At 37.7% G+C, this 25,424-nt stretch overlaps 1 protein-coding gene across 7 annotated transcripts in view; it reads right to left on the bottom strand.

Annotated features, from left to right (window-relative positions):
• Ogdh (oxoglutarate dehydrogenase Nc73EF) overlaps positions 1-23,518 on the bottom strand; it is a 111,661-nt gene extending 88,143 nt beyond the window's left edge. For 4 of the 7 annotated variants that reach the window (XM_071690112.1, XM_071690117.1, XM_071690113.1 and 1 more), the window contains exons 1-4: positions 23,343-23,518; positions 15,380-15,623; positions 14,895-15,107; positions 8,371-8,491 (exon numbers count right to left, since the gene is read on the bottom strand). In XM_071690112.1, coding sequence (XP_071546213.1) covers positions 8,371-8,491; positions 14,895-15,107; positions 15,380-15,623; positions 23,343-23,503 — 739 coding nt within the window. In that variant the 5' untranslated portion in view covers positions 23,504-23,518. The remainder of the gene's footprint in view (positions 1-8,370; positions 8,492-14,894; positions 15,108-15,379; positions 15,624-23,342) is intronic. The other 3 variants (XM_071690114.1, XM_071690116.1, XM_071690119.1) reach the window with 1 other exon arrangement.
• Between the last annotated feature and the right edge of the window lie 1,906 nt (positions 23,519-25,424).

Below are 25,424 nucleotides of genomic sequence, written 5' to 3'. Positions count from 1 at the left end.
TTTATGAGTTAAGAGTTAAGCATCTGTAGTTCTCGAAAAGCATATTATTTACTAGATTAGCCAACCCCATGTGAAGATGGTATGAGTGCAGCGGGAGTGTGGTGGAGGGAGCTATGGGTAAAGGAGGTGTCAGACTTGGCTAAGCCCTTGAAAAGGTGCACAACCACCCAGCATGGTCACTAGTGGTTTACTTAAGATCTACAAACAGCTCCAGTGACTCATCCTATATTTGGATCGGCATCTGTGGCCAACTAACTGAGCTCACAATTACTTAGAATTCAAATAGTAACAGGAAATTACAAATGTAGACTGACGCTTGAAGAATCCTCACAACATAACAGCAAACTGATATCCATAACACCAAAAGGGTAAATAAATACCTGAGATGTGATTCCCAGCAAAACTAAACAATCAAGCTTTCTTTAGTTTACTCATATATGTACAACATAAGAAAATAAACAATAATGATCAATTAGCCTAGATTCAGCATGAGATAATATGTCGTCTTATGTAAAAAAAAAAAAAAAAAAAGCATTACCTTTGCATGATGGGACATCTATCCATGTCTGACCAATGAAATGACAATGGCTCTAAGCTGGATAGCACTGTCTGGAGCCAATCAAAACTAGTACCATGGTCATACTTAATAAAGAAAATGACTAACTTGGAATTTAGCAAAAGGATACAACCTATAACTCTGCCTAAGGCATTTCAAGAATGAAACACAACCAATCATTACAGTTAAGATCTAGAGATGTAAGTTTTGAAAACTGAAAAGTCTTTTCTCCTTAAGGTGGTGTCCCATGAGCATAGATTACATTTCCTGGGAACCTATGGGTCAGAACCTTTCCAAGATCTATGACTTTGGTGAGAAGGCATCAGCCTTTGTTAGCCCTCTGTGAACCACCCTTAATTGTTTCAGGCATACCCTATGCCAGTCAGCAACCAGCACCAGGTTGACGCCATTAATCTACTCACTTGCAGCCACTCGAGAGCTCACAATTTGCAGATTGTGGGTGCTACTCCAAAGGCAATCTCAAGTGATAAAGAAAAAAATATCTTACAAGAAGAGGGGAAAGCAAGGTAGGGCAAGAAATCCAAGATAACTGCCCTCTTTGGGGCTGTTGCAAGGCAGGGCAAGAAAGCCAAGAAAACTGCCCTCTTTGGGGGCTAAAAGCATCAAACAGGTTATCTTCCAAGGAGTAAGCAGATGAATAAGGTACATTCTGACACATACATAATGAGGCAGCAATGAGAGATGAGCTGCTAATTAGGATTGAATGCTCAACATTTGCCTTACTCAGGAGAATATAACACAACATTTGCCTTACTCAGGAGAATATAACACAGAGGTGAAACCTGATCCAACAGCACTACATATAAGCATGTGTGAGGCACGTTGGAAATCAAATCCTGATTAGCAGCTCAAGTCTCACTGCCACCTTACTAACTGAGAAGGCTGTTCTTGATTACTCGCAACCATAACACCAGTCCCAGCCAGGCAGCTGGCTCATACACTCTCTCACCCTGTACATTTTGATGTTGGTTGTTTAGTAGAGCATTGGAGTTTTATCAATTTCTTTAATACACGACAAGCTTCTGTGTCAGCACCATGTTTTTTCACCATACACACTATATATTGAAATTCCATGTCTCAACTTAGACTTGTGTAACCATCCTTACAAATATTCTCAGTCATAGTCTTGCTCTAGTTCTCTATGAAAAACTTTGGCCAGCTCGATAAGTTTCTCCCCAGAAATGCTTACACCTTCATTACGTGGGAGCTTATAACGCTATAAGTGCACTGTCTAATTTTGTATTCCTGGCACCTTTCAAAGTTTTCTAAAACTCTAAACTTTTTTGGCTTTCATTTTCAGCAAAAAAAATAATTCAAGAAATTAACAGGACTGTTAATTAGCTTGCCCTGGTGGCAGATCCACAAATTAATGGAGGCAGATTCAAAAAGTGCCAGATCATGGGAGTTGCCTGACCACAGAGCACCTGATTAGGGAGGTACAACCCATACTACCATATACATACTACTAAATAAATATCCTCAACTAAACTAAGGTATAAGGGATAAAAAACAGACATATAGACATGCAAGTACAAGAGGAGGCAAAACTCGACAAAAAGATTATGATAATATATACACAAAAATAAATCTACAAGATCATCATCAATACAAACTAATAACACTGTAAGAAAACAGACCATCAGCAATGCTAGAGAACTAAGAGTTCTGATTGCCTCAAAGAAGGTGGTTTGATGACATAAGGCCAGTGGCAGTGGCTAATTGGCCAAGGGGAGGTATGAAAATGAGAGAGCTGCCAAATGGTTTACAATGAGTAAGCAAAGGCTGGTGCCTCCTCAATAGAATTATGAGAAATGGAAAGGTCTAAACCCATAAATTCATAAGGAATATATTTCATGTTTGTATTAAAATAGCAAACACATTTTTTCATACACATTTGCCATTTCGTGCATCAGTGAGGTAGTGTCAAGAACAGATGACTGAGCCTTAGAGGAAAAAATCCTCACTTTGCCCTTTATCTCTGTTCCTTCCTTTGGAAAAGTAAAACAGAAGGGGAGGATTTCCAGCCCCACATTCAACACGCAGGAAATACGAGGGCAATATTCTTTCTCCCCTATCCCCAGAAAATATTTTCTTTTATAATACAGTAATTTAATTGGCATAACAAACCTAAGTTGTAAAAAGATCAATCTAATACCACATCCTCAACCAGAAATAAGAAATCAAGCATGAGCAAACAGCAGACCAGCTTCCAAACAGCACCTAAAACAAGACTCTTCATCATATGATATATGCTGGTCAGAAGTATAATGCCAACTTTCGTAAATATGGTCAGCTTTCACATTCTGTACTGACTGAAATAGTTTTCAAATAAATAACAAATGAAATCATGAACTAAATCTTGCACTGCTACTTGCTATATACCTACATTCTACAAAGAAGAATAATGCATTACAGTGAGTATATAGATAATAGAAAACAACGTCTGAAAAGCCCACAAATTATGAGCAAATATCAAATTATTTCACAATCTATTTTCATTTACCCTTACTTGAAATGGTGAAGTAATGTAAATAATGTAATGAAACCCTGACCACATATCAAAAATCAATATATGTTCTTTGTCCCAAAATCAAAGCAGGTAGTATATGCAGACCTTCACCAAACATTTCAGTTGTCAACCACATACATGTCATACTAAAGTATTTCCCAAAAGCAACATTTAAAAAATGAACAGGGTAAGTTCATATGACAGCCATGCTATCACTTAAGTGATGCACTCAAAATTTTCTAGCATAAAAATATCTAAAATGATATCCAATAATGTTAAAAAAGGTAATGCCAAAAACTTTGTAGTCACACTATTATATTAATGGCATTTTTTAAAGAAAAAATCATATAACTCCACAACCCTCCTTTTTTGAGGGGGTTTCTAAAGTTTCAAGGAAAAGATGGACTCTTTTGGAGAGAAGCTCCTCCAAAATTTGTACTCCCTTTCATCGACAGACTATGATAAAGCCTTGCCGAAGGTGACTTTTCATATGAGGTGACACATGAATGCATAAATATATACTTTTTTAACAAAAGTCTTCCATTTCCCAACTCAACTAGGTAGCATCAAGCAGTAAAGAAGAAAGGTCATGCTTGCTAATACACACACATTTGTATTTTTTCATTCATACATATTTGCCATTTCGCATGTCAGTGAGGTAATGTCGAGAACAGAGGACTGAGCCTTAGAGGGAAAATCCTAACTTGGCCCACTTCTCTGTTTCTTCTTTAGGAGAAGTAAAAACTGGAGAGAACAATTTCCAGCTCCTCACTCCCATCTCTTTTAGTTACCTTATATACAGTGCAGTGAAAGAGATTTTGTGTGATCGGGGCCTGAACATGCAGGAGGGTGAAAGGAGGGCGGGGAATAGAGTGAATTGGAGCGATGTGATGTACCGGGGTTGACGTGCTGTCAGTGGATTGAATCAAGGCATGTGAAGCGTCTGGGGTAAACCATGGAAAGCTGTGTAGGTATGTATATTTGCGTGTGTGGACGTATGTATATACATGTGTATGGGGGTGGGTTGGGCCATTTCTTTCGTCTGTTTCCTTGCGCTACCTCGCAAACGCGGGAGACAGCGAAAAAAAAAAAAAAAAAATATATATATATATATATATATATTTTTTACTTTTAAACTATTCGCCATTTCCCGTGTTAGCGAGGTAGCGTTAAGAACAGAGAACTGGGCCTTTGTGCAATATCCTCACCTGGCCCCCCTCTGCTCCTTCTTTTGGAAAATTAAAATAAAAAAAATGAGAGGGGATGATTTCCAGCCTCCCGCTCCCTCCCCTTTTAGTTGCCTTCTACGACACGCAGGGAATACGTGGGAAGTATTCTTAACCCCCTATCCCCAGGGATAATATATATATATATATATATATATATATATATATATATATATATATATATATATATATATATATATATATATGTATATATATATATATTTTTTTTCAAACTATTCGCCATTTCCCGCGTTAGCGAGGTAGCGTTAAGAACTGAGGACTGGGCCATTGAGGGAATATCCTCACCTGGCCCCCTTCTCTGTTCCTTCTTTTGGAAAATTAAAAAAAATTGAGAGGGGAGGATTTCCAGCCCCCCGCTCCCTCCCCTTTTAGTCGCCTTCTACGACACGCAGGGAATACGTGGGAAGTATTCTTTCTCCCCTATCCCCAGGGATATATATATATATATATATATATATATATATTTTTTTTTTTTTTTTGCTGCTGTCTCCCGCGTTTGCGAGGTAGCGCAAGGAAACAGACGAAAGAAATGGCCCAACCCACCCCCATACACATGCCTCGATTCAATCCACTGACAGCACGTCAATCCCGGCATACCACATCGATCCAATTCACTCTATTCCTTGCCTGCCTTTCATCCTCCTGCATGTTCAGGCCCCGATCACTCAAAATCTTTTTCACTCCATCTTTCCACCTCCAATTTGGTCTCCCACTTCTCCTCGTTCCCTCCACCTCCGACACATATATCCTCTTGGTCAATCTTTCCTCACTCATTCTCTCCATGTGCCCAAACCATTTCAAAACACCCTCTTCTGCTCTCTCAACCACGCTCTTTTTATTTCCACACATATCTCTTACCCTATTATTACTCACTTGATCAAACCACCTCACATCACATGTTGTCCTCAAACATCTCATAAATGTACATATACATATCAACATATACAAACTTATACAAACACATACACAGACATATACATATATACACATAACTGATTGCCATTTCCCAAATTATCAAGATATTGATAGGAGCAGACAAACAAAGGTCACATCTACTCACATCCACTCTCTACCAGTCATGTGTAACTGCCATAGAACCCCTCTCTAAGAATAGGTCTTGGTGATATCCAGGACCTACTTTCAAGAGGTTCCTGCAGACTAAGGCTATGCTACATCCAGTACATTATCATGGAGAAAAATTTCATGAGACTCTACTCCCATCAATATGACCTCATGAAAGGTGAATTTTCACTTGCAGTGTAATCTCTTGCAGGTGGGGTCTGATGTGGGGTGGCGACGGGAATGGATGAGGACTGCAAGTGTGGATGTGTACACGTGTATATATGTACTGAAGCAGCAAGTGTGGATGTGTACACATGTATATATGTATATGTCTGTGTATGTATATGTATGTAAATGTTGAATTGTATAGGTACATATATGTGCGTGTCTGGGTGTTTATGTATATATATGTGAATGTGAGTGGGTTGGGCCACTGTTTTGTCTGTTTCCTTGTGCTACCTCGCTTACTCGATCAAACCACCTCACACCACATATTGTCCTCAAACATCTCATTTCCAACACATCCACCCTCCTCTGCACAACCCTATCTATATACACAAACACATACAAATATATACATATATGCATATATATACACATGTAAATATTCATACTTGAATGCCTTCATCCATTTCTCGCACCACCTTGTATCAAAGGAAACGACATTGCCACTCCCTGTGTCAGCAAGGTAGCGCCTAAAAACAGACAAAGACCACATCTGCTCATACTTATTCTCTAGCTGGCATGTGTAATGAACCAATAACACTGCTCCCAATCCACATCCAGACCCCACAGACTGCATGGTTTACCCCAGGTGTTTCATACACCCTGGTTCAGGCCAATGAGAGCCAATCAACACCAGTATAACACACTGTTCCATAAGCGCCTTTCACCCTCCAGCATGTTCAAGCCCAGATTGTTCAAAATTTTTTTCACTACATCCTTCCACCTCCAATTTGGTCTTCTGCTTCTCCTTGTTCACTCCAACTCCAACACATATATCTTCTTTGTCAACCTCTCCTCACTCATTTTTTCATGTGTCCACACCATTTCAATACACCCTCTTCTGCTCTCTCAACCAAACTCTCTTTATTACCACACATCTTTCTTACCCTTTTTTTACTTACTGACTCAAGGGTAAAGGGGAAGAGTGATTTGGGAAACTCTTGGCAGTAAAGTCAGGGGTTGGTGAGAGGACAAGAGCTAAGGAAGGAGTAGCACTACTCCTGAAGCAAGAGCTGTAAAAGCATGATAGTAAGAAAGTAAATTCTAGATTGATGGGGTAAAAGTGAAAGTGAATGGAGAGATGGGTGATTATTGGTACTTATGCACTTGGTCATGAGAAGAAAGGTCATGAGAGGCAAGTCTTTTGGAAGCAGCTAAGTGAGTGTGTCAGCAGCTTTGATGCATGAGACCAGGTTTTAGGGATGGGTGATTTACATGTGAAGGTGAGTAATGTGGCAGTTGAGGGTATAATTGGTGTACAAGGGGTATTCAGTGTTGTGAATGGAACTGGTGAAGAGCTTGTGGATTTGTGTGCTGAAAAAAGACTGGTGATTGGGAATACCTGGTTTAAGAAGAGATAAACACAAGTATACATATGTGAGCAAGAGAGATGGTCAAAGGGCATTATTGAATTACATGTTAATTGATTGAATTACATGTTAATTGATAGGCGTGTAAAAGAGAAACTTTTGGATGTTAATGTACTGAGAGGGGAAGGTGGAGGGATGTCTGATCACTATCTTGTAAAGGCGAAGATTTGTAGAGGTTTTCAAAATAGAAGAGAGAATGTTGGGGAAAAGAGAGTGGTGAAAGTAAGTGAGCGTGGAAAGGAGACTTGTGTGAGGAAGTACCAGGAAAGATTGAGTGTAGAATGGCAAAAGGTGAAAGCAAATGATGTGAGGGGAGTGGGTGAGGAATGGGATGTATTTTGGGAAGCAGTGATGGCTTGCACAAAAGATGCATGTGGCATGAGAAAGGTGGGAGGTGGGCAGATTAGAAGGGTTGTGAGTGGTGGGATGAAGAAGTAAAGTTGCTGAAGCAGGGAATAGCAATGCTGTTTTCTGTGGGACGGGGTAATGACAGGAATGGATGAAGGCAAGCATGAATATGTATATGTGTGTATAATGGCGTTTACTTTTAAAAAAACATGTATATGAGTGGATGGGCCATTCTTCGTTTGTTTCCTGGCGCTACCTCACTGATGCGGGAAACAGTGGTTATGTATAAAAAAATATAATCATACATATTTATCATTTTCCATGTCAGCAAGATAGCATCAAGATTAGACAACTGAGCCTTAGAGGGAAAAATCTTCACTTGGCCCCTTCTCTGTTCCTTTTATCATAAAGTAAAACAAGAGAGGACGATTTCCAGCCCCCACTCCCATCCCTTTTAGTTGCCTTCTATGGTATGCAGGAATTACATAGGGAGTATTCTTTCTCCCCTATCCCCAGGGACAGGGAAGAATATACATAACGCAGACACAAATATAAGCATTACTGGACTATGCCTATTTATGCTTAGATTATCTGTGAAAAGTCACTTTCACTGAGGTTGTATCTTCTGAGTAAAATCTCATCAAAGCAATTCTTGCTGCAACAGTGTCATTCTTTCCCCTGATACTGATTGCAATGCAGCTTTTGAACTGAAGGAACCCCTAGAAAAGGGATCATGGGGTTATATGATAAACAATATATAAACATTTATGCATATACATCTTTCCACAAGTACATAAAAAAAATCAAACATTAAATCCACACTACGAACTTTTAACGCTTTCTCAACAAAAGAAAATTTCTACAGAATACTGCCAATCAAATATCCATACAAATTTCAGAAAAGGAAAGAGGGAGCAGAGGGAAATGAGTCAGAAAGTAGTAGCTGCCATCCAAGTCCATTTCTTTACAACATCTTCCTTGCCCTTATGGGTAAAAAAGGCAGATGTTATAGGAACTTCTCTATAATCATACCAACTGCATTGGAATAGTTGCGCACTACAATTTTGCTGGGCATCGTCGTCGGCGGTCGTTCTGCTAGAGCTTCACGGTCAATGCCAAGTGGGTCCAACGCAGCAATCAAATGACCACGAGCCTGTTATTTCATACATACATATATATATACATATATATACACACACATAAACACATAATTCGTTAGTTCTCACACAAAGATTCAAGAAAACCCTGAACTTTAGAGCACAAAAAACATTTCTGTACCTAACAATTTCATTATCATGTGGAATTTAGCTTCCTGCACTTAAAATCAAATATGAGTTCTACTGACCCTAGGTTATATAAATTACAGTAATCAACACTTTGACAAACCAAGAGCAGCTATTTTACAGTATGTAAAGCATGAGAATTTCATATGTCAATCGTATGGGTTTACCAACATACCAAACCAATTACCATTTGCAAAGACTAATAAGTAGTACTTCAAACATATTCTGTTATGACTTAAAAACTGAGCACATGAGCGAGGTACACATGTGTGAGTTATAAGTGTGTGTGTGTGTTTAATTACCTGTTTGTACTGTAAAGGTTGGGAGTTCTACACTTGTGGTGCCCCTTCTCTTGATCCTTCTTAACTATCATACAACTTCTTAAATTCATGTATGCTGTCTGCATTAACCAAGTCCTCAGTCATATGTGTGTGTGTGTGTGTGTGTGTGATTAATTTTTTGTAATGTGCGGTAAGAAAGTTTTAAATTTGTGGAACCTCATCTCTTGGACTGTTTAAATCCATGATTGCTGTCTACATTAACCATGTCGTCAATCATCATATTCCATTCATCCACCACTCTCATACTATAGAAGTACTTCTTTACATCTTTATCAAGAAGTTCCTTGCCTTTTTTCATGTTATGTCCTTTGGTTGCTCTATACCTATGTTTCTCAAAGAACTGTTCAATGTCCACATCACTCTTCTGTTTTAAAAACCTGTAAGTTGAGATCAAGTCGCCCCTCACCTTTCTTTGTTCCAAGGAGTGTGTGTGTGTGTGTAATCACATATCTGTACTGTACAGGGAGAGTTTTACATTTGTGAGACCCCAATTCTTGAAGTCTCTACAATCAAATAACTTCCTAAATTCATGCATGCTGTCATTCTATTGTAATCATCCACCAATCATAATATGAAAACACTTATTTACATCTTTTTAAACAGGTCTCTTACTTAATTTCATGCCATGTCCTCTGATTGCTTGATCCCTACACCTCTGAAACAACTGTTCATTGTCCACATGAATGTTTTAAAGATGTAAAGTTTGTGATCAGGTCACCCCTCACTCCTTAGAGTGTTGAAATCGTTTGGACATATGGAGAGAATGAGAGGAAAGGCTGACAAAGGGGATACATATGTCAGAGGTGGAGGGAACAAGGAGAAGAGGGAGACCAAATTGGAGGTGGAAAAATGGAGTGAAAAAGATTTTGAGGAGGGTGAGAGGTGTGCAAGGAATAGAGTGAACTGGAACAATGTGGTATACCAGGGTCAATGCTCTGTCAATGGACTAAACCAGGGCATGTGAAATGTCTGGGGTAAACTGTAGAAAGGTCCGTGGGGCCCGAATGTGGATAATGAGCAGTGGTTTCAGTGCATTACACATGAAAGCTAGAGACTGAGTGTGAACAAATGTTGCCATTTTTGTCTGTTTTCCGGAAGCAACCTCACTGAAGTGGATCCAGAGTAGCACTGCTGTTTCCTGTGGGGTGGGGTGTAGCCAGGTATGGATGAGGGCACACAAGTATGAATGTGTAGAAGTGTATATGTCTGTGTATGTGTATGTATATGTGCGAATGTTGATATGTATGTATATGTACGTGCATGGGCATTTATGTATATATATGCGTATATGAATGGATGGGCCATTCTTTATCTGTCTCCTGGCGTTAACTTCGCTGATTCAGGAAACGGTGATCAAGTATAATAATAATATAAAAAATAATATATATATATATATATATATATATATATATATATATATATATATATATATATATATCTTTGATACTATTCGCCATTTCCCGCATTAGCGAGGATGCGTTAAGAACAGAGGACTGGACCTTTGAGGGAATATCCTCACCTGGGGATACGGGAGAAACAATACTTCCCACGTATTCCCTGCGTGTCATAGAAGGCGACTATCTATATATCATGGAAGTGGAAGTGAATCATAGGGTGGGGGAGGGGGCGAAAATCCTGGGAGCCTTGAAGAATATGTGGAAGTCGAGAACATTATCACCAAAAGCAAAAATGGCTATGTTTGAAGGAATAGTGGTTCCAACAATGTTGTATGGTTGTGAGGCATGGGCTATGGATAGAGTTGTGCGCAGGAGGATGGATGTGCTGGAAATGAGATGTCTGAGGACAATGTGTGGTGTGAGGTGGTTTGATTGAGTGAGTAACGTAAGGGTAAGAGAGATGTGTGGAAATAAAAAGAGCGTGGTTGAGAGAGCAGAAGAGGGTGTTTTGAAATGGTTCGGGCACATGGAGAGAATGAGTGAGGAAAGATTGACCAAGAGAATATATGTGTCGGAGGTGGAGGGAACGAGAAGAGGGAGACCAAATTGGAGGTGGAAAGATGGAGTGAAAAAGATTTTGTGTGATCGGGGCCTGAACATGCAGGAGGGTGAAAGGAGGGCAAGGAATAGAGTGAATTGGAGCGATGTGGTATACCGGGGTTGACGTGCTGTCAGTGGATTGAATCAAGGCATGTGAAGCGTCTGGGGTAAACCATGGAAAGCTGTGTAGGTATGTATATTTGCGTGTGTGGACGTATGTATATACATGTGTATGGGGGTGGGTTGGGCCATTTCTTTCGTCTGTTTCCTTGCGCTACCTCGCAAACACGGGTGACAGCGACAGCACAACTCTATCCATAGTCCACGCCTCGCAACCATACAACATTGTTGGAACCACTATTCCTTCAAACATACCCATTTTTGCTTTCCGAGATAATGTTCTCGACTTCCACACATTCTTCAAGGCTCCCAGAATTTTCGCCCCCTCCCCCACCCTATGATCCACTTCCGCTTCCATGTTTCCATCCGCTGCCAGATCCACTCCCAGATATCTAAAACACTTCACTTCCTCCAGCTTTTCTCCATTCAAACTCACCTCCCAGTTGACTTGACCCTCAACCCTACTGTACCTAATAACCTTGCTGTTATTCACATTTACTCTTAACTTTCTTCTTTCACACACTTTACCAAACTCAGTCACCAGCTTCTGCAGTTTCTCACATGAATCAGCCACCAGCGCTGTATCATCAGCGAACAACAACTGACTCACTTCCCAAGCTCTCTCATCCCGCGTTTGCGAGGTAGCACAAGGAAACAGACGAAAGAATGGCCAAACCCCCCACATACACATGTATATACATATACGTCCTTCCACCTCCAGCTAGATTTTGTCTACAACTGCACTCACATTATCAGAAAAGTCTCAAAGATATGTCATGGATGACCTCTTTTCCCAGAACCTATGTTGCCCCTCACTTAGTACTTTTTCCTTTCATGATAATCATCTATTTGTTTTTTGATCATCATTTTCAACATCTTAAAGAGCACACTCATCAATAGGTATGTGGTATTCATTTCCCAACCATCTTTCAAGGAAACAGATGAAAACTTCACTTTTGCCTTACCTTAGTACTATTTCACTTCCAATGATTTTCTGGGCATTTTCGTATGGCCAATCAAGTGTTTCCATAAAAATCTGAAGCACATAACAAGACTTCCTCATGACAAGGAGCCTTACATTAATCAAGATGGTTCAGCACCCTATCTAGGTATCTTCTAACAAATTCATTACTTTCCAAGCCAGATATCTTACCAATTCACTCCCACTACATGCACATTCACAAGATGTCTTACCAATATGCCACCACCAAAAATTTTTTGTTCCTCCTTTGGTAAGATGAGGACTGTATCACTTGTTTTTTTTGGTTGTTTTAAAACTTTTATGTGATGTTCTTTTATTTCAAAGGAGAGATATAATTTTTTTCAACTTACAGTTTTAGTATTTGACATGTACCTCAACATATCGGACACCTACTTGGTGAAGTGCACTGGGACAAAATAATCATATTTTTTCTTTGGCTATACATCTTGTTTTTCCTTATACAAAAAAATTTCTACCAGCTATGAAAACAACTTAGGCAATATGCATGGCATACATTGTGTTACTCTGGTATATTACAGCATATTATAGGATGTCACACTCTATCCCCTCTAGCTACTTTCTGTTATTTTGTAAGTGTAAATGATTATTAATTCATGTAGAAAAAAATATGAAAAATACACTATTTCTATGATAGTGTCCTGGTGTTACACAAGTCATCGATCTTATGGTGAATGTTTCTCAAAAAAGGCCAGAGAGGACTATGTAAGGATTCCATCTCTTGCTATTTTCTCTTATTTTTCAAAATATGTAGATGATATTTAATTCATGCATTAGGGATTAACCTTCTGAGGAGACAGGTCTTGAAAAAATCATGAAAATTACAATATAACATATCATTTTATCAATCATAGAGTGAATGTTTTGAAACAGGATTATTAATGTTCAGGGGAAGGTAAGGCTCCCATCTATTTCACCAATTTTCTCCTACATTTTTCTGGTTATGAAAAAAATATTAACAGGCATTATGTAAAATTCAAATGAAGAGTTCTGCATATTAGAAATGCTGTATTCCATGGCAAAAAAAGCCATTATTTTTTAACATCTTACAAGTTACCTGAATATACTGAAAGTCAGGACTAGAATAACTGTAATTTAACCTGAATTTCAAGCAACATCATATGATACACAGGATCTCACAACCTCTGTATCTAATCATAATTTTACTAAATTCAATAAATTTGATATTCTATTAAAGAACTGATGTTTCCTTGGAAATCCCAAAAGATTGCAATAGAACATCGTTCTTTACCTCTCTCACCATGCCTGTTTTAACACAATACCAATCAAGATATGTTTTACACTCTTCCCAACCCACTTTTTCATGAAGAAATTCATTACAACATAGTATTCATATATGATTCACTTAGAAACTCCTTACTATACAGTACAAATAGGTAATTTGACAGTTTTGTTCTGGTTTGTAATAGCCAAAATTCCCTATGAACACTGTTGCTGGACTATTTCTTTTGAATTATCATACTGAAACGTATTAGAACCATTCCACAAGATTATCATAACAATGTGCAGTACAGTATTTTAATTAAAATCAATATACAACACATGCTTTTCATGGCACATGTCATAAAAAGGAGGGATTCATAATAAGCATATCCTCTGTCTTTAACATACATTACAATGCTCAACTTTTTTACTTACCTATGATTAAAAATGTTGTGGCGTTTGCATACCGTCCACTCATTCATACATCAAGGTTTAACATCTTCTCACATATACTACGGTGTGTTGCTTAAATACAGTGAAGATTATCATAATGAATAAGCAAATCTCTTCACATCTATTGATAAGACTTCATCTACTATAATATTGCATTAACACATCCAAATGCAAGTCAACATTTGAAGAGTAGAGCACCGATGACCACCATGCTACTGTTGTATAACAAGAGTGTGGCAGTCCTCCTAGGCACTCCTTCCCTCTTTAAGTGCTGACTTGAAACTGGTTGTGTTCATGTGATATTACACTAGAGAAGTCCTACCAGTAAGTGTGAAGTGATTAACTTATAATAATAATCTTAAAACATATTTAAGCTACACAGACAAGCATATGCAAGTAGGTATGTTTAGAAAGATTCCTCAAGATCATACACACAACATGGAGTAATGTTGGCTTCACTTAAAGTCATTTCACTCAGAGTGACACTTTTCAGGGATGCATATAATACATATATCAAGAAGCTCCAGCACATATCACGTAAGGCAATGAATTATTTTCTTGTTCTGATGTATACAGGAATGCAGTGGTTCATGTTTTAGTTGTATGTTGTATGAATAACACTACAATACCTATTCTTTGGTAAAAGTCTTCAACATGAACTGCTTTCCCATCTCAGTGTCTCTTCTTACTTCTGTCTCTGTTTTCTGCTTCTCTCCTCCTACCTCATCAGATTTGTATACTGCCAATGCAATGCATATTTCTTAATGTAAGCAAATGTTCCAATGTTTGCAGTGCTGCTATTTAGGTTTTTGACATTCTAAAGTGTGGAGATCATCAGTTATTGAAATGTCTGGAGAAGTATCTACATGTACCAGTCTGCTTTCAGTGTGGGAATAGATACACGATAAGTAACAATTCCACATCCTGTCAATACATTCTACTCTATTGACAGCAAAATGTTTCCCATAAAAAGTTTGTTTTACAAAATATTGTTCATATTGTTCAAAATATCATATGATAGAAATATGCATACTTCTAATTAAGGCTTCATTTGCATTACAAACTAATCACTAACCCATGACTTACAAATGACCAAGAACATAAAACCAGGACAAAAGAACCACGGTGAAACACTGACCTGGTATGCTCTGATGATACCTTGTACTGCCAGATGATCATCGATTACTTTGTCAGTGATTTGAGTTTCACTAACTGCAGGACTAATTACAGCAGGGGCTATGGATGAAAGGGGAACATGGTGTGGTGTAGGCTCTGCCAGAGATGGAGGAGATGTGTAAGCTTCGCCTGGACGTGCACCAGCAGAAGCATTCCGAAAAAATGTATCCCATGACTGAAAAGCAATATGAACTCATATTGTAGTTATAAAATGACATCCACTTAAAATATAGACAAACCAATACAGAGAATGTTGCATACTGAAGTTGCTATAATGGTTAGTGTAGACGCCATAGGAAAAATATTGAGTACTAAACTTCCTATTATTCCTAATAATACAGTCTTTCCAAAGGTTAACTTCACTTGCAGTGTAACTCCAAACAGATAAAGTTCAGTAGCCCCAATTACTGTATTACTGTAATATAAAGGATAAAACACTTTACTAACCTGATGTACACTTCTAGGGTCATGAAGCCAGGCACTGTACATTTCCTCTACATAGTTCGAGGAAGAACCATTGAGAAAAGGTTCTGCAGCAAGAGCAGTTGGTGGAGGTGGAGCTGAAGCTTTTCCCCGTTTACCCCCTAACAGCCAGGCTCTTACTGTCACCAAGGAAGTTCCTGGTGGTGTCTGTGACAGCATATACGACAATACTCGTGCCCTATTCATTGTGAGGAGGGTTTGAGGCCTGCTATAAAGTACAGAAAAAAAATATCATTTTACTAAAAAGGATCATAAAAACCTAATAATGTAAAAGTTTCAATATTACACATGATACAAATAATTCAATATATCAAAGAAAATGTGACAAGCTATTCCTCCTGTATTTAGAGGTGTCTCATGCAGAATTTTCTAGAAATGCTTTAATTTCAAACTTATTACTTTCCCAACATTCAACCTATCTTTCAAATTGTCAATGGATTCCTTCCAAACATATCCTGCACACATCCTTTTTTCCTTATCAGTCCTTACCATTATCTCATATCAACTAAGCATAAAGCTGTTACTTCCACAATTTCTTTCCTATAAGTAAACATCTCGAAACCTGGCTACAATTTGTCCTCTTCTAATCACCATTTCATTCTTGTGCCACATCTCCTGTACCCTAAATACTGCAGCTTCATCTAAAGAAGCAAAAATTTCAATACAAAATTGTGTAGCATATAGCGTATTCCTCCTCCAATCCTCTTCTTTTACAACCAAAATCTTAACTTATACACTGGTGATGCAAAGTACACCATCTAAATATTACCTATAAATTCCTTAAAAATCCAATCTAAATTATCTATATCAGGATATACAGAAATGTGTTATTGTCTGAAACACATGCCAAATTTTCCTGTGCATTATCTGACCACGTGTCTCAAATTCAGCAGGCCCATTTCTTCCCCACCTGCTCCCTCCCCACCTCACGCCAGTATCAAATTATTGTGGCAGCAATCGAAAAAATCATACAGCTGATGATGGTTACAAAATTACTGTTTGGGGTATAAGTTATAGAGCAATCATCTATGCACAAATATTTGTAAAGAAAACAATGTACAATGTAAGACTAAAAACATCATCACTGATTCATTATCATTGTCAACACTTACATGTTACTGGTAATAAACACATTATCAAATTTGCTTTATGATGGTGATGCCAGTAAAACATTTACTATTTGGTGTACTGTACTGCAGAGCAATCATTTTCAAACAAATGTACATGAAAAAAGTCTATAAGCTTGTAATTATCATAAACACTTAAACACTAACAGTAGTGAACATCTAAAAAGAAAAACATAAAATTGTTTTGTAGTCTATTGTTATGCTGGTATAGAATTTATTCATTGTACATCATAAAATATTCATTTACCAATAGTACAAAATATATTTAGCATAGCTTTGTAATATTACAGGACATTCACTTACAAACAAATGTATACCAAAAAAAAAATAATACAAAAAACAAAATCAGAAATGATGTGTCATAAACATTTATGTTTAGCAGTAGCATCCATCTCAATAAACTTGATGTAATGGCGATGCTGTTGTAAGATTTACGAGAATGAAAAGACAAAAAGCTCCAAACACCAATAAAACCATCACAATTATTTAAAGAATAATGGTAGTACATAACAAACTCATTGTCGTGACAACCCCCATAAAATGATTCTTCATAAAGCAATTTCACAAGAGAAATATGAAAATTACAGGACAGATTCGGAGAATGGCACTAAGTTTTTGCAACAGTGACAGACATGAAGAAAATTCATATTCTTTAGATTATGATCCTAGATCCTATGGTTGACAAAACCATGGTACAAGGTCTAAGGGAAATGAAGTATTACAGGCAGGGACCCCAAGATACATAACTTGTCCTAAAATAAAAACTTCAGGATTAAAAACAAACAAGGCATAATCATAAAACAAAATGCTTAAGTTATAAAACTACAAAGAAATTATCTACAAAACTGCAAGGCAATAATCTTATGGCCATATATTGCCGATGATGCTGCACCTCCATACTCCTACAAAGCTTCCACCCAAGTATGCCACACGAATGGGTATCTTAATGCTTGCCCTACAAACACAGCCTGGTTATGACACTCCTGCCTCTCCCTATAAATATTGATCAGTAAGGCTGGGCCACAAGTATCCCATAACTTTTTACACAAGCCCAATACATGGATAAATTCTGATGGTGCCATGGGAAACTAGAGATACTCAAAACATTATGCAGTGGCTTATAAAATGAAATGCATTAGTCTATTAGTTTATCCTCAAAACTGGTAAGCAAGGAACCTCTGTACTCTTTTCATTTAATACTGAAATATCTAAAAATACTGTGAGGTCTTTCAGTCATGATACCTTTCACAATAATGTCAGAGATAAGTAACAGATTCTTATCATATTCCAGCCGGAGACAATCACCTTAAAAGGAATGCCGAGTTTTCATACTCTTGATGTGCAATATAAATGAGATCTAACAAACTTGAAAATATCAATACATCTAACATAATGGCCTAACACATCATTAAACATATATATATATATATATATATATATATATATATATATATATATATATATATATATATAATCTTTTTCATACTATTTGCCATTTCCCACATCAGCGAGGTAGCGTTAAGAACTGAGGACTGGGCCTTAGAGTGAAATCCTCACCTGGCCCCCTTCTCTGTTCCTCCTTTTGGAAAAAAAAAGAAAGAGGGGAGGATTTCCAGCCACCCGCTCCCTCCCCTTTTAGTCGCCTTCTACGACACGCAGGGAATACGTGGGAAGTATTCTTTCTCCCTTATCCCTAGGGATAATATATATATATATATATATATATATATATATATATATATATATATATATATATATATACTTTTTTTTTTTTTTCACACTATTCGCCATTTCCCACGTTAGCGAGGTAGCGTTAAGAACAGAGGACTGGCCTTTGAGGGAATATCCTCACCTGGCCCCCTTCTCTGTTCCTTGTTTTAGAAATAAAGAAAAAAAAAAAAACGAGAGGGGAGGATTTCCAGCCCCCCGCTCCATCCCTTTTAGTCGCCTTCTACGACACGCAGGGAATACGTGGGAAGTATTCTTTCTCCCCTATCCCCAGGGATAATATATATATATATATATATATATATATATATATATATATATATATATATATATATATATATATATATATTTTTCCCCCTGGGGATAGGGGATTAAGAATACTACCCACGTATTCCTGCGTGTCGTAGAAGGCGACTAAAAGGGGAGGGAGGGGGGGGGCTGGAAATCCTCCCCTCTCATTTTTTTTTTCCAAAAGAAGGAACAGAGGGGGCCAGGTGAGGATATTCCAAAAAAGGCCCAGTCCTCTGTTCTTAACGCTACCTCGCTAACGCGGGAAATGGCAAATAGTTTAAAAGAAAGAATATATTTATTATATATATATATATATATATATATATATATATATATATATATATATATATATATATATATATATACACACACACACATATATATATAGAATAAATAGATAAATAGATAAATAGATAAATAAATATATAGAATACTTCCCACGTATTCCCTGCGTGTCGTAGAAGGTGACTAAAAGGGAAGGGAGCGGGGGGCTGGAAATCCTGCCCTCTCGTTTTTTTTTTTTTTTTTTCCCAAAAGAAGGAACAGAGAAGAGGTCCAGGTGAGGATATTCCCTCAAAGGCCCAGTCCTCTGTTCTTAACGCTACCTCGCTATCGCGGGAAATAGCGAATAGTATGACATATATATATATATATATATATATATATATATATATATATATATATATATATATATATATACATTTTTATACTATTTGCCATTTCCCATGATAGCGAGGTAGCATTAAGAACAGAGAACTGGGCCTTAGAGGGAATATCCTCGCCTGACCCTCTTCTCTGTTCCTTCTTTTGGAAAATTAAAAAAAAAACAAGAGAGGGGAGGATTTCCAGCCACCCGCTCCCTCCCCCTTTAGTCGCCTTCTACGACACGCAGGGAATATGTGGGAAGTATTCTTTCTCCCCTATCCCCAGGGGATGTATATTTTTCATACTTTCATACTATTCGCCATCTCCCGCATTAGCGAGGTTGTGTTAAGAACAGAGGACTGGACCTTTGAGGGAATATCCTCACCTGGCCCCCTTCTTTGTCCCTTCTTTTGGAAAATTAAAAAAAAAACGAGAGGGGAGGATTTCCAGCCCCCCGCTCCCTTCCCTTTTAGTCGCCTTCTACGACAAGCAGGGTATACGTGGGAAGTATTCTTTCTCCCCTATCCCCAGGGATAGTATATATATATATATATATATATATATATATAGGGTGGGGGAGGGGGCGAAAATTTTGGGAGCCTTGAAAAATGTGTGGAAGTCGAGAACATTATCTCGGAAAGCAAAAATGGGTATGTTTGAAGGAATAGTGGTTCCAACAATGTTGTATGGTTGCGAGGCGTGGGCTATGGATAGAGATGTGCGCAGGAGGATGGATGTGCTGGAAATGAGATGTTTGAGGACAATGTGTGGTGTGAGGTGGTTTGATCGAGTAAGTAACGTAAGGGTGAGAGAGATGTGTGGAAATAAAAAGAGCGTGGTTGAGAGAGCAGAAGAGGGTGTTTTGAAATGGTTTGGGCACATGGAGAGAATGAGTGAGGAAAGATTGACCAAGAGGATATATGTGTCGGAGGTGGAGGGAGCGAGGAGAAGAGGGAGACCAAATTGGAGGTGGAAAGATGGAGTGAAAAAGATTTTGTGTGATCGGGGCCTGAACATGCAGGAGGGTGAAAGGAGGGCAAGGAATAGAGTGAATTGGAGCCATGTGGTATACAGGGGTTGACGTGCTGTCAGTGGATTGAATCAGGGCATGTGAAGCGTCTGGGGTAAACCATGGAAAGCTGTGTAGGTATGTATATTTGCGTGTGTGGACGTGTGTATGTACATGTGTATGGGGGGGGGGTTGGGCCATTTCTTTCGTCTGTTTCCTTGCGCTACCTCGCAAACGCGGGAGACAGCGACAAAGTATAAAAAAAAAAAAAAAAAAAAATATATATATACGAAACTGGATAAATTCACTTTGAACAGACTGACAAACCATCTATTTACTCCACCTCATCCCACATCACCAGCATTCTCAATTACAATCATTAAATGTCATTTGATTTAACAGGCTATTTTCTTGGTTATTCTTATCCATTTTCTGTCAGGACTTTCCATATTTGGTTTTCTCATACAAGAGAGTTCCCAGGGTTTATGGGTTTCTGAACCTTGCATAATATGGTTAATAATAGTTCTGACCCTCATTCCATCTTGATCTTTGTTTCAATCTCTTCTACACTTTTCATATTCATAATAATGCTGGTTCATGCCACTGTTTCACTTTGCTCTTCAATTCGATGCGATTCTCACACTACTTATATTCCAGCCATTCACGGTTTTGTTTTAGCATAGCACCTATTCTGGTTTACTTTTAACTCCATCTGCTTTTCAGTTCATGCTAAATCCTGTATTTTCTTTTCTGGCTTTCATTTAACAATCTCCATCATCCTGTACAATTATTTTCAAAGGGAGCAAAACAGAGAGAGAGAGAGAGAGAGAGAGTGTAAAATTTGTACAATACGAGGAGGAGATTATATACAAATGAGGGCCCTTCTCTTTAATATTCACTCTAAACAACCTTTTAAAATTTCCATTGTCTGCACTTACCATGATCCTATTCATTGTATTCACTTTGTATATCACTCTTACTCTATAGAAGTACTTTCTTTAAATTCTTTAACAAGTTTCTTTCTGAATTTTCATGTGTTCAAAGGTTATCCCAGCACAGCTTCTTTATTGACTTCCCTGCTATGGGAACTTTTTCTCCGGTCAGGATGCCTAATGTTGTATTGGCCACATAGCAGATGTTGTCTCGACTTGGACTGTGTCCTAAATCCTAAATCTCTTTTCAATCTTTTTCTCTTCAATTTTGATTGGATCACTCTTGCTCTGGTGCCTGATATATCTGGGACAGTGCCTCAATCTTGCCCAGATGCCAGTCATATCAGGGACAATGCCTAACGAAACATGAAACTCTTACCTTCTCTTGTATGCCACCCTATTTGCATTTCTGCTCAGAATCATTGCAAAGCTGTTCTTAGTATGCTGCTGGAAGACATATGGCTGCTCCGTAATCGAATATTGTTAAACAAAATATGAAGCTCTTGATCATGCTCTGCAACTGTTATCATATCCTTTAAACACTAAATCAGCAATTAAGATAAAATCACCTAAAATACAAAGCTAATAGTAATGCAGAGCTAAACTGGACTTTGATGTATTCAGTAAAGATTTGCATGGTCATCACACCTAAATATTGAAAATACTCTTCCTAACAAAAAATGGGAAAACATCTCTAGAGGTAGGTAAACCTATATTTTCTCAAAGCATATTAAGGTAAGAGCAATTTTGTATATTCCAATGCATCAATGTCAGCTATAAAAGATAAACTCAGTTCTACAGATCTAATTTAGACATTTTTATTTGTTGGGATTTTGAAATATAGTGAATAATAGAACACTAGCTGAGGCCATCTATTTCTTATCTTGCAATGATAAATAATTAACCAACTGGGAAAAGGCTATATAGAACAACAAATGCAATCAACATTATAGTAATGAAAAAATTGCATGTATATAAAAGTACTAATACACGCAAAACTGTATAGACATGGAGGGATGTCCATCATGCCATCCCTATTTTTTGTCAGTTATATAGCACAACCTCCTTTAAAAGTTACTTGAACATGACTGATCTTTTCTATGGTTTTCTGCCCCCTACTGCTGAACTATACACTTCTCAAAAAGGCCTGTGATTTTCTATAAGGTTAGGTGAGGTTTTCCTTAATTAGTCAAGCTATATTAGGCTACTAGGTTAGGTTTCTTTTAGTTTGTTCAACATTTACTGTTATGCATATTCTACCCCACAATTTCCCTCCATTTCATGTCCTTGCCCACTTGGAGAGGAATTCAGTTTTCTTTGAATTAGAGTTGTCATATCTCATGTTTGCACAAAAACTAAAATGATTCTAGTGATAACCATTTTGTGTACAGCTGATTTTTTTTTTTTAAAGAGATAACGTTGTGGAACTAAACAACCTTTAGCTTGATTACTTATCGATAAATATATCAAGGATTCCGGGGAGGCAAAACCACAACAGGATAAGCGTCAAGTGGACTCTTGTACATCCTCATCCCCATATATATATATATATATATATATTTGAGCGCCTCTAAAAATTATTTCAAACGATTGTATATAACTGAAATTTCTTAACTTCTGAGGAGCGCAAACTGTAAAAATACCAGTTAGTGTTTTTGCATGCTAACTGCTTAGCCACTTTTTTTTATGTTAGATTAGATTTGTGAGGCTACAATGGTCCACCGGCACTCATTCAATTTCTACCGACTTCAATCAAATTTTCTGGTGCAGAGGGCCGTCACGCATGTATATGAAGAAATAACTCGTGGTCCCAGTACAAAATATTTACGCAACAATTCTTGGGAGCAGGAAGGGAAAGCCTAAAGTACGTCCACCCATTTGCCGACTGTCTTCATACACATATATCTACATAAGGACTGCTTTCGTTCCTTAAGGAATTACTTACGTAAATAAGAAGGTACAAAAGCCGGCATAAAGACCCCACAATTTGTGACACTTGGCTACCTGCCAACGTATATTTACAGCCGTGTTTACCTACATCAGCTGGCTCTCACTCACATCACCCATACATATACACCCCACTTCACCATTCCGATCTTATCATTACTTTTCTGCATGATTACACCAATCTTCCTTCACTACTTTATTTGTTCACACACATAAACCTAAAACAAAAAAAAAAAGTGGAAATTTACACTTGTACGGAGCACAACCACACCACAAGGAGGCTCGCCACACACTGTTCGGTAGCGGTGCCAGGCGTGTGGTTTGCGACTGCTGTCCTCGCTGCCAACACATGACGAAATCGAACAACTGCCAAGTATAATTTTTTTTTCACAGATACATCAATTTTCATTTGTACGTTGAATAAGACGTGACTTAGATTCGTCACAGTTAGACGATAGCTTTAAAAAGAACCAGACGAGGATGCTTTCATTGTACTAGGCATGCTATACGAATGTTTAAACTTATTTTGGTGAGAAATATCAGCTTTTGGCGCATTCACTGAAATTATGATAAAAGTGTTGACTTTCATGAAGTATTCTGGTGGCAAAATAAGTCTATGAAAATATTTTATAGGAATTAACAGAGATGGTGCACAGACTCGCGCGGCAGCAACTCAGTAACAGAGTGTTCCACAGGAGAGAGTGTTTTATTGATTAGCCGATCACAACCATATATATTTTGTCTCATGAAAGCACTTTCAAATGTATCCAGTCTTCTAGAAATATATATATATATATATATATATATATATATATATATATATATATATATATATATAACAAAACCCAATGTAACGCTACTGAAAGATACCGTGGAGAAAATCTGGGTAAATTCCATTGATGGTTTGCCATATCTTTATTCGTGCCAACAGATAAACATCAGTCAACACAGTTTGGGTATAAATATAGTATCGTTAATACCAAGGTAATTAATGTCAGAGATCATATAGCTTTTTGGTTTATCATAACATTCTTTAGCAGCGAATTGAAAGGTCACATTCTGAGGCATATTTGAATGTTAATTGATGATGCTTGAGATCTTATTTGATATACCACTATTTCTTCTTCATTAAAGTTGTCTTTAGTGTTCATGGGCGTCTGAACAAATTTGCAGACGAATGTGTGACGGGCATTGCATCTGCAGTTCTGAAGTAATCAAGTCTGATTCAAGTCTTAGACAGAAAATATCTCATAACAGTAATTATGCCTGCTTATCAATAATGGATTAATACTTTCTATTGGGGCTTAGGATGGAGCTTTTACGGGCTCCCCAATAAGGTAAGTTAACTAAAGAGTAAGACGTTATGAAACTAGAGGACATTCATTCACTTCACATGAATTATACCCAAAGTGTAAGCCTGTACAATGGAGAATACATAGATAATTTTACATTTTCTAGCGGGGAATTCGTTTATGAAATATCAAAACACATTTCCAGTGGGTATATACATGTACAGTGTAATTAGAATAATTAGAATACTTTTCGATTATCATTTTTCCCACACCACACACTCGAAGTTCCTTTGTTGCCCCCAAAGCCTTGGGCTCAAACCTATGCAGCGTTATGGGTAATCCGCCCTTTCTGTTCACTTGCATCATCGAAGTAATTATGTATACCATCCCGGTTAACACAAAAATAGATAAGATACAGTTAGACCTCTAGAAACACTATTCAATGCATAAGATGAATTTGTCATATGTCTTATTATTTGAGGACAAAAAGTCAGAAAATATTTTGGCTTTTGGCTACCGGCCATTATTACAAAAAAATCGTAAAATTTGGGAAAATGGTGTCTTTTCATATGAGGCCGGTGATAGATTTGTGACGACCGTCTATAGCCTTCATTTAGAGATGAAAAGTTGTAACTCATTGTTTGGTGGATACTTGGTATGCTGATAAACACTGTATCCATATATGTTTACTTCTACTCAACATGCCTGCATACTGATACATATAAAGTGGTGTTCCCGACTAGTATCCTGAAAAGGTGAAAGATGACCAGATTTGCACATTTTTAGTATTTGTCCCATTTTTTGTCGTGTAGGACTTCAGTGTTGCCAAGACTGGAATTTCCCTGCTGCGATTCCCACATGGTAACTGCTACGTCAGTTAATTGAACTTGCAGTTTTGTTTCATATGCAAATGTTGGTATTTCTAGATGATACTGTTATTTTCTAAGCCCAGAGATATTCCTCCTATAATGTTTGAAAAGACGAGTGAACCTGCTATCTTTGTTCTAAGTTTTTCTCTCAAAGGCTGTCGTTCTTCTT

This window comes from Panulirus ornatus, chromosome 48, assembly GCF_036320965.1.
Source record: "Panulirus ornatus isolate Po-2019 chromosome 48, ASM3632096v1, whole genome shotgun sequence".
NCBI classification, from domain to species: domain Eukaryota; kingdom Metazoa; phylum Arthropoda; class Malacostraca; order Decapoda; family Palinuridae; genus Panulirus; species Panulirus ornatus.
The sequence above is the reverse complement of the archived record's forward strand: the minus strand, read 5'-3'. Positions and strand labels throughout refer to the sequence as shown.